General features: G+C 34.1%; 1 protein-coding gene across 1 annotated transcript in view; it reads left to right on the top strand.

Moving 5' to 3' along the window:
* The window catches only part of LOC136828604 (uncharacterized), a 22,647-nt gene extending 9,221 nt beyond the window's left edge, over window positions 1-13,426 (top strand). Inside the window, exons 3-5 of the mRNA XM_067086647.1 lie at window positions 2,629-2,767; window positions 5,000-5,157; window positions 12,210-13,426. Coding sequence (XP_066942748.1) covers window positions 2,629-2,767; window positions 5,000-5,157; window positions 12,210-12,424 — 512 coding nt within the window. The 3' untranslated portion in view covers window positions 12,425-13,426. The remainder of the gene's footprint in view (window positions 1-2,628; window positions 2,768-4,999; window positions 5,158-12,209) is intronic.
* Window positions 13,427-15,000: the final 1,574 nt, after the last annotated feature.

Below are 15,000 nucleotides of genomic sequence, written 5' to 3'. Positions count from 1 at the left end.
CAAACACCGGATAAAGAAAAGAACAATATATAAAAACGGACAGTATACAAAATAGAATTACACCCACAAACGGCTTAATCTCGAAGTTATTAATTTCTCCCAAACATTCCTTCCCCTGTTGAAAGAAACCCACCTTGATGAAATCCATGTAACGGCATACGTTAAAAGAATGATTTTCTGCGTTAGGCTTACGGACATTGCTCAGGGACGATTGACATCGAGAGTTTCATGAATAAATTCCACAGGCACTTTGGAGGGATGAAATATTTCCTCTCCCCGAGGGTTTGTCCTACCATTTGCCTTTATTCCTCTCAATTCTTTCTTCCATAGGATATGCGCCCACCTCCACAGTACTTCGACTCTTCTATAAAAAATGTTACGCGGTACAATAATTCAATTTAACTAATGCCTGTTGAAGAAACAGAATCTTTTTATTAACTTCTCGCCTCGATTGCTTATTAAAGATGTGGGATTTGCTAACAATTTCGGCCTCGATTGCCTATTAAAGAAATGGAATTTTCAAACAATTTTAGCCTTGATTGCCTGTTAAAGAAATGGAATTTCTAAACAATTTTAGCCTCTATTGCCTATTAAAGAAACAGATTTTTAAACAGTTTTAGCCTCGATTACCTATTCAAGAAAAGGGACTTTTAAACATTTTTAACATTGATTGCCTATTAAAGCAATGGGACTTTTAACCATTTGATGCTCGTTCAATAAAAAAAAATGAACATTTAAACGGTTTTACCCTCGATAGCCTACGAAACACGTGGGATTTTTAGGTGCTTCTGACTTGATTGAGTATATAAGAAATTGAATTTTAAAACGTTTTGCCTGTCAGAGAATTTTGTATTTATTTCAGGTCGAATGCCTGTTAGAAAAATATACAAGTTATAAACTCCAGAACACTGAATAATTTTTATGGGAAGTTCAGTTCCACAGTATCAAGATATAATATATATATATATATATATATATATATATATATATATATATATATATATATATATATATATATATATATATATATATATATATACTGTATATTTATATGTGTGTGTGTATGTGTGCGTGTGTTTGTATGATTGTGAAATATTTTCTGTTAAAAGAGAATTCCATCTAATAAAAGGAGCTATAAAAATGCCAAAAGGCTGAAAGTTAATGCTGTATATTTCGGAGAACAACTGTCTCCCTCAACAGGCAAATATGTATGAAATAAGAATTACAGAAAAGCGGTATTTATACCAAGAGTTCCAGAGGTCAGCCATTACGTCACTCCAGTTGATAGCTTCTTAATCTTCTCAATTGCTGGTTGGAGGAAGATTATATCTATAATATCTGAGTTCCAAGCTCCTTTTGAGAGGTTCCACGTATTTCTTTGTTTAATCAGTGCTGATTTTACTGTCTGGCTTTTGAACCGACAATTGCTGCTATAAATTATATGTGACAAATTCCAGTTTATTCTGTGATTATGGTTATTCATGTGGTTATAAATAGCTGAGTTCTGTTGGTCATACCTTACTGAACGTTTATGCCGTATTAATCTCCGGGGAAGTGATTTACCTGTAAAACCGATGTAGGATTGATCACAATCGAGGCACGGGATTTCGTATACTCCAGTGTCTTTGGGGACTGGCTTTTTTTGGACATTAATCAAGGATTTGGCTAAGGTATTTGGGTAGGTAAAGGCAAAAGGGTTACAGTTTCCAAGTGTCTATATCAAAGTCTTAATACTGTCCAGGCGTGGGATTTTGATTTCATTGTTGGGCGTCTCTCTAGTCTGATTTTGAGGGGGACGTAGAAGATTGTTCGCTTTATGGATTGCTTTCTCAGTTATAGGTTAGATGACAGCTGCTTATGAATTCAATTTCCTCTTCCAGGAAATCTGAGGAACAAATTCGTAAGGCTCTTAAGAATAAATTGCTGACTACGCCAATCTTGATGGAAGTGTCATGATAACTAAAACAGTGAATGCATGAAAGTAAAAATACAAATTTACCGTATACAGAAAACCATATTTATATATATATGTATGCGTGTGTGTGTGTGTGTATGTATGTATATATATATATATATATATATATATATATATATATATATATATATATATATATATATATATATATATATATATATATATATATATATATATATACATATATGTATATATATATATATATATATATATATATATATATATATATATATTATATATATATACATATATATATATATATATATATATATATATATATATATATATATATATATATATATATATATATAAATATATAATATTCAGGTATATACACATGTATGTGTGCATGTGTAAGTGTGAGTGAATGGGTAAATTTACAAGTATTTAGATATTGTTCTTCACATGTCGCCACAGAAAAACATAAAAAAAATCTCAACTCTTAAACGAAATACAGCAAAGCTCATTCCCATGTTCAGTGAGATATTGACACTGGTTCAGAAGAGACTTAGGTAAAATCAGAGATAGATCAAAACATCAAGCAGACCCATCATATATTTTTGTCAGCGCTCAAACACTATTCGTCAAACTCAAGATCAGCATAGACTATAATGTATTAATATATATCCTGTTATTGTTTCATTTTTCACCAGACCACCCCGTTGTAGGCCTATGGTCGCGAGACACGGAGGACGATAGTGTGGAACTGGGATGTCTTGCGGAGGGTCAACCGCGCCCGTCTGTGGTCTGGTATGTGAACAACACTAAAATAACACTGGATAATTGTCCTTGGTAAGTTATTGAAAATTTCACATTTATTTTGTTTTTTATATATATATATATATATATATATATATATATATATATATATATATATATATATATATATATATATATATATATATATATATTACACATACACACATATATATAGATAGCTAGATATTTATATATACATATATATGTGTGTGTGTTTGTGTATGCGTGTGTGTGTGTGTGTGTGTGTGTGTGTGTCCGCGCGCGCGAGTTCGTGAAATCTTGTGAGTGTTTATTTGCTGGCATAAAATATCTGTGTAAAAACAGAATCAATTGTAACTCAGACATCTAATTATTTTTTTTTTCATTATTTTCGTTCTCAGTAACATTTCTTATATTTTTTTGCCTTATTATTTGTGTATCATTATATTCATTTCGGTCTTAACTTTAGACCTTAAGTTTTTCCGAAAAACAATAAATAGAATAATGTAGCGCCTGCATTCTTAGGCCAAGCTTTTGTAAATACTCAATCAATCTATTCTACAGTTCTCAAAGACGATGTCTTCTTTAATTTTTTTTCTATTTCTCTTGACATGTCATGAAAGGTAACAGAAATGACAGGAATGTTATGCATAACATAACTCTTTCATTCTTATGTGAATAGCAAGTGGGTGTGGCCTACTTCTTTCTTTTTCACTGTGCATTCTTTATTTTACTTATTTTGTTCTCTCTCTGTTCCCCTTTCTGACTTTTGGAATAATGTTCACGCATCTTTAGCTGTGCAGCCGGCTCTATTCTTTTCTATCAAAATAAAAATCTCACATTTAACCGCTTAACTAAACCTGCACACAAACAGCATTATGAAACATGTTCAGGACATGTCTGATGCGCAAGAAATAGGATGTGTTAGTTATTTCAACGGTTGCTCTTGCCAAAATAATATTCAGATCAATAGAGATTAGCCTGAAGTGCAGTAAGTACCTAAGTAAATAAAATGGAATTTTTTTTCATCTGTATTAAAAAAACGTTTTAAAAGAATGATAACATTTAAAATGGCTATGAAACCTGAAGTCTCTTATTCTTTTAATCCATAATTCTTTTTTTTATCAGGTATGATAATTCCTTGCATATGATCTCTTGGAAGACAAATGCTAATTCAAAATTCGAATATCGATTCAGGGAACATCAGATGATATGTCTAACAATACAATGGTAGATAAGGAAGCAGAAATGCATCCATAATTTATTGAAAAATCTTTAATAGTCGACTGAAGATAAAGTATCTATCCGTCTGTCTGACAGTGTAATGCAAAAACTCCATTTATAAAAGGGCACTTGAAAAGAGCAGTAGCATAAAAAAAAGAGAGAGAAGGGTACGTCAAAAGACTTATAGGGCCATGCGATTGAACGATTAATCTTGACCTCCGTTTCGGAGAGCCACAATGGTTTTCCATCTAACCCCTTTTTTTTCTAGTTTTCTTTCGGTAGAGAAGTTTTAAGCCATTTTCATAGGATTCTTGTGTTCGTATTGTTTTTGATATTTCTATGTGGAAAACAAGGTTGGTCTTCAAAAAGATTCTTTTATATTACGTAACATATTTGCTTTGTCATCCTTTTGGAATTATGTTCAAGTTCGTTTATTCTTGATGTTCCCGTAAGCATATTATTGGAACCCTGTCAAGAACTTGGCATCCGCTCTACTATCTCTTGAACATGTCAGCCACTTTAACTATTTCTGTTCTTTGAAAACTGTTCTCTCAATTTATGTCATTAGAATATTTCATATGGACGAGCTTTGCTTTTCACAATCCTATTATTATTAACACTTTCTTTAAACTGTTAACCCCCATAACTTTCAGCAAAATCGTAATGATTTTACACAGCTCAAAAACATAAAACACAGGATTCTCTTTTACTTGTTAGTTATTCAGTTGTTTTTAAAGGTTTATATCGGAAATGTACCGATACTTAGCTCACCAGGGGAATATTCCTTAGAACAAACCATTCAGTAAAGTAGAGAGAGAGAGAGAGATTTCGTTGCCATTAATATATTCAAACCCTCTTGTGCTTCTTCCTCCCCTTTTCTTCGCTGAGAATGACAATATTACAAATCACCTCTTTGATTTTCCTCTTTTTGTAGGCTAAGAGCGAACACAAAATAATTATCATTCATATGTCCTCAGAAGTGAACACAATTCAAACAAACTCCGTCTAAGAATCTTTGTTAAGGACCAACACGATGTAAACAAACGCTTCGTCTTCTTCCAGGAATGCAGAAATCAGGTCCTCTACGTTGTCTCCAAGCTTTGTTCTGTCGGTCCTCACACTAAACAACGTCACCTTCAGTGACTTCGGATATTACCACTGCCGGGCGTCCAGTTCCGTCGGCGTCTCCAGGGGTTACGTCATGTTGCATGATGATAGTGGTAAGACGTCTTCCGTACGACAGAGGCTGCAATGTCGTATCTTTATCCAGTTTCATATTTCAGGTGGATAAAGCAGATATATTTTAGATGGCTTGTCATTGCCCAGTAACGATATATCTCTCCTTCATACAAATATAATATATATATATATATATATATATATATATATATATATATATATATATATATATATATATGTGTGTGTGTGTGTGTGTGTGTGTGTGTGTGTTTTGTGTGTGATGTGTGCGTTTATATAAATGTATGTATGCATGTGTTTGTGTGTTGCGATATTATGTTACTTATACACAAACATTTTTACACTTGCATAAAATTCAATAACAAATAACTCACTATTATCGAATTCGCCTTCGGAAAAGCATACGTCAAAGGGAAATTTTATATGATAAGTTCATGTACCATGGCCAGGGTAGACAAATTCATTATGTATTAACCTACATTGTGGGTTGATACGCGAGTGACAATGACATTATCCACCGAGGCATTCAAATATCAATTGAAGGCTGAATGGATAATTCCGCAGCTACCCATATGTCAACCGCAATATCTAAATACGAATTCTGGTCAAGCAAATACACTTATACACTCACACACACTGTATATATATATATATATATATATATATATATATATATATATATATATATATATATATATATATATATATATATACTATATATATATATATATATATATATATATATATATATATATATATATATATATATATATATATATATATATATATATATATGCTGTATATATTGTTACGGTTTCAAGAGGAAAAATAATTTACTTCACTCTTGCTAAACCTAGCCTTGTGAAGCAAAACCCTTGAAAGAAGATAAACGGAGTGGATTTCAATTGGAGGGTTGCCAAAGTGAGGCTCTGCATTTCAACACTACTTTATTTATCACACAAGATGGTAAATCAAAAATGGGAATTATGGACAGATCCCACTTAACAAAAAAACATAAAATAATGTGCAACAGGAATTAACTGGGTGGGAGATTAAACACATCATTTTAAGATGAATGTGTACATAAATGGACCACGTGCAAGCGGCCAGTTAAGCCAATCGGCTATGAGATTATATCAGCCCATGCCCAGGCAGATTCCTCTGGCAAATCCAGAACTCCGGAAAACGTCCACTGGGTAAACGGCACTGATAACACTCCTGGAAGTGAAATAATTCCAGATGAGACTCCTAACGAATTACGATCTCTCTTAGAATGAATTGACACACAAGTTAGAGAGATTTGTATTACTTTGCTCACTACTAGCAAAGGAAATACATTACTCTATGCACTGTAGCAAGGAAATACACACACAGGTATTTACACTCTTTGTTAACTCGAAGATACAAGGAACTGAATTGAGTTATGAAATGCAAGCGAGAGATATTGAGTCAAAGATAAAGAACACTGGCAAAACCATTCCCCCTCCGAGACATAACGCAATTTGCTTCCTTGTGATGCTCGATACAAGATCCTTGGCTGAAGTAGATCTGAGCTCTCCAAGACTGTGTCTGATTCAAGGGTCAGGTATTCCAAGCTTGTGTGAAAGTGAAGGTCCTCTTGGACCAAGATTCAGCTTGCGGTTCAGCGGCGTGGCTGAGTGGAAAGAATGGACTGATTCACGAGCGTGTGTTCCTCGCTCCTTTTAAGACAGTATCTTGGTGGGGCCTGCCTCTGGGCCATGTCACTAGAGATGACCTGAGGATTAAGGAAAGGTTCTCTCCAGTAACTGAAATCACAGTAGGGGGCAAATTAAATTCGGGAATGAATGAGAGCAAACAGCATTCATCCCCAGGTGTGAACTCCCTAGAGATGCATAAATGCCCCTACCATCGACTAAGGTCTGTCCCACTCCTAAATTCTACCACTTCACTCTCTCCTCCGTCAGTCTGCCTCTCCCCCTACTCACTCCTGATATTTTCTGAATTATTAAGGAAATAAGCGAGACAGAGGCGTGGAAAATCGTAAACATATATATATGTATATATATATATATATATATATATATATATATATATATATATATATATATGTTATAGTCAACATGTGTAATCAGTCATTACGCGTAATGACTGAAATTTCAGTCATCACTGTAATGCACTTAAGGACATTTGATCCCCTCAGGAGCTAGTACTAAACACAGCGAAATACATTTGACCCCCCAGGGACTAGTACTAAACCCGGCGAAAAAGTGTAGGTGACTCACTGTTTCACCGTGTTTAGTACTAGCTCCTGGGGGAATCAAATGTCCCCTAAGTGCATTACGCGTGATTAATGAAATTTCAGTCATTACGCGTAATGACTGATTACGCATGTTGACTGTAACATATATATATACGATATATATATATATATATATATATATATATATATATATATATATATATATATATATATATATATATATATGTATATGTATATATATATATATATATATATATATATATATATATATATATATATATATATATATATATATATATGTAATTCTAATAACCACAATGCCCTCTTAACTTCTCGAATTCTTCGCGCTTTTTGGATGTGCTTCTTGCAAGACTGTGATTGCCGGTCGCGGGGGTCAGGTCGGCAACGTGACCTCCTTGTGGTTAAGGCGACGCGGGTTCGTGTCCCGCGACCGGCAATCACAGTCTTCAATTTCTTGCGTCTGGATGTACGGCTTCGTAGTTACAAGCACATCCAAAAAAAGCTCGAAGAATTTGAGAAGTTAAGAGGGCATTGTGGCTATTAGAATTACATATGTGTCTGCAAAAAGTGACCAGTAGATTCTACATTATATATATATATATATATATATATATATATATATATATATATATATATATGTGTGTGTGTGTGTGTGTGTATGTATATATTATACATATATATATACATACACACACATACATATATATACATATATATATATATATATATATATATATATATATATATATATATATATATATATACATATATATATATATATATATATATATATATATATTTATATATATATATATATATATATATATATATATATATATATATATACTGTATATGTATATAGTTGTGTGTGTGTGTGTAAGCTGAGAGTATACTGCTGAAAAATATATAGGTGTAAGCATGCATAATGTATCTGATAGCATAAAAAAAGAAAAATATTATACGTATAAATACACAACCTCATACAATGTGCGCATTTTACATTTATGTTTACCTCTTCAGTTATTGTACGTAAAATATAATGTTTGCTTTATTTATTGGAGAATTTATTATGATAATGTGAATTTCCTAAATATCGTGTCGCAAAAACAAGGGACGCAGTAGAGTAATCAGAATAAATTCTTAAAAATCAAACAATCGTCATCATTTTTATTTTATTGTTACTGACAAAGTGACACGTTAAAATCTCAGACAGGTTTACTTCTGAACCGTAAAACAGAAGATAATTTAAGAAATATAACTTATTTTTGTGTAATTACTTATATAGAGACACTAAATTCCTTTGTTTGAATTTTATACATTAGTTAAACATTTTTCTTCAGTAGTAAAACATAATTTTTCAGAAATATTTGTTTTCACTCGGTACACATTAACTCTACAGCAGTCAATACAGAACTTGAATTACTTCGGTATTTAACCTTCAATTTTAAAAATGTATAAAGTCTGTGGTTATGATAAATAACTTTTCATCGTGACAAAGTACACTTAATTCATACAGTACCAAAAATGCTTTACTTTAGATTTGAAATAATATGGGAGCACATAAATAGCCTTCGCCTACCCCCTTCTCAGCATTGATTACCACCCCCACCCCCACCCCGCCTCCACCCCGTCTCACTCCACTCCAACCCTCCCCCGCCCTTCTCCCACCGTTCACCGGCCGTTCATTTATTCATGTCGCTGCAGAGGATTAAATTTAGTGCAAAGTCACATTGCGTTTAAATTTCAGCTGGAACAGTCCAACCTTGGCTTCATTCGTGCATCGAATTCATAATTTACAGCCGTGAATTAATAATGGATTCATTACTAACTCTGTCATGATAGCTTTCTGAATATTTTATTCCAGGCAAAAATTCTGCTCTAGGACTTAATTTGCCATTTATTTGTTCTTGAGTCTCTTTTTTTGTAATTGCTTAAATTCCAAACAATATTATCCTCCAGGGAAAATATGATTTGACTGGGAATGATGAAAATAATAACTACAATTGGCTGAAAGACCTACTGTTTTTCCATAACCGTTTTTCCTATTGTCCGACTGAAAAGGCTAATAACATTTGCGTTACGTACTTTGGGCTTTCAAAAGCCATGATTCTTTGTACTTTATAAACGAATTACTTTGTGGGAAATTAATATTTTCCCTTTGTACTCATTTTAAGCATGTGTCCTTTTATTGTCCTAATATACTTTAGATCTATCAGTATATTTGCAATTTTTTTTTTTTTCATTTCACTGTCATAGTATCTATGCTGCTAAAGCTATTTTTTGGCGTTAAATCCCACGGAATTGGGACATTAGAAGATAATAACAAACAATAAATGAATATTTATTTTCTTGAATTCCTTCCTACAGAATTTCTTTTCATTATATATTCTTTATCTTTCCTGTATCAGAATGATCTCAAGTTCATATTAATTTTTAGTTTATATCTCTCATTATTGCATTTTTATCTTAGCTTTCTTATTTTCTTTATTTTTATTTTTCATTTAGAAATATTTTTGTTTTAATTTTTTGTGATAATTAGATATCTATCATCAATCCTTTCATTTTTCCAGCTCATTATCTTTATCTGTTATTCCTCCTTATATCGTTTGCCATTTGGGTTTCTATAGTATATTAATTTATCTCCTATCATTCCTTTTCTGTTTCCTCCTTCTCGCTTTAGTTTCTGTTCTCTGTCTCACTTGGTGACCTCCTCTATTTTTTTTTTATTTTTTATTTACGGGAACCCAATTTCCGTTTCCTGGGCAACCAGGTAACTTGGTCTAGAAATAACCAACCCTCACCTTCAGACCTGGATTTCACCTCCCCCCCCCCCCACCTCATTATCCTGTCCTCTGTATCTGCTACAATTTCCTCGCTCATTAAATAGGCCTAAGTTTCAACACCGGCCAATTACCTCGGTCACGGATCTGCAGCTCATTTCTCTCTCTCTCTCTCTCTCTCTCTCTCTCTCTCTCTCTCTCTCTCTCTCTCTCTCTCTCTCTCTCTCTCTCTCTCTTCAATAAGCTTGCTTAACGCGACCGCGTTCTTCAGTGAAATCGTCTTTAGTGTGCAATCTCTTTTCCCTATTTCTAGCTATATTTTTTTCCCCGAGTCTTACTTCCCATTCAGCTGTAATCCAATTAGGGCTGGTTTCGTACCGTCGCATTATTGGCAGCGAAGAGGATTACTGGTAAAAGCGATACGGTAATTTTTCTGAATGATTTTGTCCTTCTTTTTTCCTGGATTTTTGGATACGACGGTTGTCAGAAAATGTGCAATATTGCAGTCCTGCTTCCCAGTAAGCCATTTCGAAATAGGTTCCTTCTTTCTTTTTCCTACCTTTTTCTCTGTAATTTTTGTAGTTCTTTAAAAACTGTTAAATAACCTTCACGGTAACCATGAGACTATTTTCGTGTTTTGCTTTGCTTCGCAGAAAACTGAATCATACACAGCATTCTCAACGTGATGCAGTGTCGTAATATTTCGTTCGCAGCTTTTTCCAATCAAATGCTTTCAGATTAGCAGTAAAATAAAAGCAGCTGCAGCGAAAGTGACACTTCCCATACACGTGTGCCCATGTGTGCACCATTTTTCAGTTCACTGATTCAATGCAGCCTTTCAATGTGCCCCTGGCATAGGAGCTCAATTTATGAGATTGGGCTCGTGTATTTCCCATTGAGCAATACGTTCTCTCTCTCTCTCTCTCTCTCTCTCTCTCTCTCTCTCTCTCTCTCTCTCTCTCTCTCGCAGCTTACAGTAAAACTTTTGATGATTTTGATGATTCGAATGATATCCATAATCTCAGTAAAGGCAGATAAAGATATTGATTGTGTGACAGACAACAGAAATTTTGACGGTTTGCTTCCTTCCTTGCTACTCATACAGAGAGAGAGAGAGAGAGAGAGAGAGAGAGAGAGAGAGAGAGAGAGAGAGAGAGAGAGAAGGGGAGGGGGGGGGGCGAAGATTACCTCGTCGAGAGGGCGAAAAGCTCCTTTACACCTCTCTCAGACGAGAATTTCTCTTGTCCGAAAACACTCGGGGTGCCTCTTAAGAGTTTCTGGCTGAAAGGACCTATCACAGTTGACTCTGCGAATCCTATTAACAAACTTCTAAGGTTTTCCTCTGTCCTACTCTCTCAACTTTCAGCTCAATCAGGAGGAATGACAAACTCCGCTTTCTTTCGAAAAAATCATTTGTTCAAAATATTTGCTTTTAATTAACCTGGGTTTTGCATCTTTTTACAAAGTTTATAATTTTTTGTTAAACACTGTTTGCTATTATTTTACTCAGCCTTTGAAATTGTGTGCAGTTTTTCATATCAGATCTCTCTCTCTCTCTCTCTCTCTCTCTCTCTCTCTCTCTCTCTCTCTCTCTCTCTCTCTCTCATTCAAGGAATGTTACAAATTTTTAAATCAAAATTTCCAGAATTTCCATCTCCGCTGTGTTTACTTTCAAAGTTTGTCTGAACAGTGGCATATCTTACGCAATGAATTTAACAAAAACCAAATGCTCATGTTTTACTTCATCAATTTTCACATTTTTCATTCTTTCCTTTGCTCAACGCTTCTGTAAGCGCTATCTACTCTTTAGGAAAATATTTAATTAGCTCATTGCTATATAGGTGATAATCAAAATTACCCTAAACTCTGATTTTTATCCATCCGTTCATTTGAATATAAGGTAACTGTTCATATGAAAATAAAGAATTGGTTATTTCTAAGTAAAATCAATTATAGTGTCACTCAGCTTTGAAGTTCGTTATTTCTCCAATTCAGTCTCTTATGAAAGTTTTCGTTTTATTCCCCGAAACAGGAATGCTTGACCCCCAGTTTCTGGCAGACCAAAAACCGGTGAAGCACCCAGCGCCCTTGGAGAACCCCCGGCTTTCCTCCTTCCTGCTAGGAATGGTCCCGCCACTCTATATAGGCCTCTACATCATAGCCTACTTGGGGTGCTACAAAACCTCCATTTCTGGCGTTGGCGGCCACGGGCGATTCGGAGGTGGTGCGGACATGATGGAAGATTAAGATGTGGAAGTAAGAAGGTGACGGTGATATGCGCGTACTAGAGGCGCCTTCGTCATGCTCTGAACTTGCGTGTAATTGACTTATTTTAAAGTCCTTCGTGTTTCTTATGGATCGACTTAATTACGTTGTAGTCAAAAAACCCTTTCAAACGAAAATGTCCTCTCTTTCACTGGAAACAGAAGTATTAAAATACTTCAAAATGGTATAGCGCAGAGAAATATGAAGTAGTAAATAAAATCATAACAAAACAAAATGTTTCTGATAAGGATATAATTACAAAAGGAGACCTACCTAAGATAAATGTAAGTGAAAAGATAGTGAATTATCTTTGGCCAGAGACCAAAGGGACTGGCAAACTAATGTACAGATCTAGTCCAGACGTGATGGAAATTAAATGAAGGAGAGAATGTAAGGAGTAATCAATCAGGCTTTCATGATTTACGTTGGCTTTGTACTGTACATGAAACTGAATGAAATGTGATTTTAGATTTTCGTTTTTCTTCGAGAACTGGCAAGTTTGTTCTAATGTTATACGAGTAAATGTTATACTCATTGCATGTTTACCTACACACTTCTGCATTCACTTATACGTAATGACTTATGTATCAATAAATTTAAATTTGTTTGTGTGTAATAATTTATGATCGTTATATATATACTTTATATTTATATAAATATGTTTATGTGCAATTATATATATATATATATATATATATATATATATATATATATATATATATATATATATATATATATATATATTTGTGCGTGTGTGTGCGTGTACGTGTTCGTTTTTATGTGTATGCTCCAGAAATGCAATATTTATTATATACCAAAAACTAGTTATTCATCTAAGCATTCATGTCCTGATTCACTACGTCTAGAACAATCATTGTCCCCTGTATATCGTTTATCACATACTTTCACCAGTATTCATTTCCATCAAATATATTTTTGAAGATGAATGGTAAATAACGTCACAAATAAAATATTAATATGATATTCGACATGTGTTATTTATTTCCGTCATGGTATAATCTTTTATAAGCTTAGATAAGAATGTACGGACGCAGGACAAAAATAGTGTTGAAAACATTCTCTCGGTAATCCACATGTGGGAGAGATAATGTAAACAGTTCACTGCTGAGGAAGAAGCTGTCATGCATTTTTGAATAAGGGATAAAGAAGAACTAAATAAAGAGCAAAATGATAGAAAAGAACGGCCGACGGGCTTTACGTTTTTGTGATTTAAGACGTTTTTCCAGGCTGGTAAGGATAAGTTCTTCATTCAAATACCAAGCGCTGTTAAAAATTTAATTTTTATCTACTTTGGGAAAAATGTAGACAATCAGCATGAGAAACGGAAGCGAAAGATAAATAACAAAATGTACGGTACATCTATTATAAATAAATCTGGTTACCACGTTCGTATTGTATTCTTTGAAAAATAATGGACAGCACTCTTAGAAAATCCAGAGAGAAAAGAGGCAATGTTAAAGAAAACTTTCCAATACTCATAAGACATGCGGAAGTAAAAGAACGGCAAAAAACAAATGGTACATTTAGAAAAAATAGAGCGGAGAACTAAGAGAAAATCAATCTCGGCCATTCATCCGATGTCTCAGGACTCAAAGACAAAAGAAGAAGAACGCTAAGATGTCTCGACTCACTGACGGCAGAGGGATGAACGCCCGACGGATCAGTTCGAGTGTAAACATTGAGCGTCTACTCTCAGAATAAGAATCGGCTGTAATATCTGCCAAGAAATGCGAAAAAGCGAGCCTCTTTGATAAGCAGAGAGTAGCTCAAGCAAATAATTGCGAACTGGACGCCTAATCTCTCAGTGCTTTTCCAGTTTTTTCTTCCTTTGTGCTTTCGAGATTAGTAGGGTGTTGCAATCGAAAAAAGCCCTATTCTTTCAGATGTGACTCTCATCGTCATGTAAGGAAGCACGTACACACCCGCAGTCTTTTTTTTTATCTCTAACTTTCTCTTTTTCTTAGTTCTGTTATTTTTTACAGAGTTGATGCACACAGGTTAATTCAACAGGGCAAAACTGAAAATAGAGCTATGAAGTTACCGCGACAGATCGATTAATCAAAAAAATTATTCGACCTATATCAGCGAATGCCACAAGATTCTCCATAGAAATAAAGCAATAAGTAATTAGCGATACAACAACATTTAAGTAACCGTACAATATCTTTAGATTTTTCTTCAGCTAAGGTTAACTATTCGCAAAAAGAGACATATTAAACATTATCTAGCCCAGCAGTTTAACGTGACTAAGAATTACATTGCAAAGCACTTTCAAAGCCCATACCTAGGGCAGGTGAATAAACCATTTTTCGACAAGTTAACGTTATTCCAAAAACTGAAAATGAAACTCCCTTTAAATATATCACACAGGAGAAAGTTGTCATTCCTACTGTGTTTCTGAAAAAAGAAGCACTTTTTCATCCACATAAAGCAGAGGTATAGAACAGAGAGAGGCAACACCAGAGGCAGAGATATTTCTGCAAACGGCTGGTGATAATTAACACTGGATTACAAAAAAAAGTTCTTGAGTCTAGAAA

Source organism: Macrobrachium rosenbergii, chromosome 43 (assembly GCF_040412425.1).
Source record: "Macrobrachium rosenbergii isolate ZJJX-2024 chromosome 43, ASM4041242v1, whole genome shotgun sequence".
NCBI classification, from domain to species: Eukaryota; Metazoa; Arthropoda; class Malacostraca; order Decapoda; family Palaemonidae; genus Macrobrachium; species Macrobrachium rosenbergii.
This window is presented reverse-complemented; position numbering and strand designations above follow the sequence as displayed.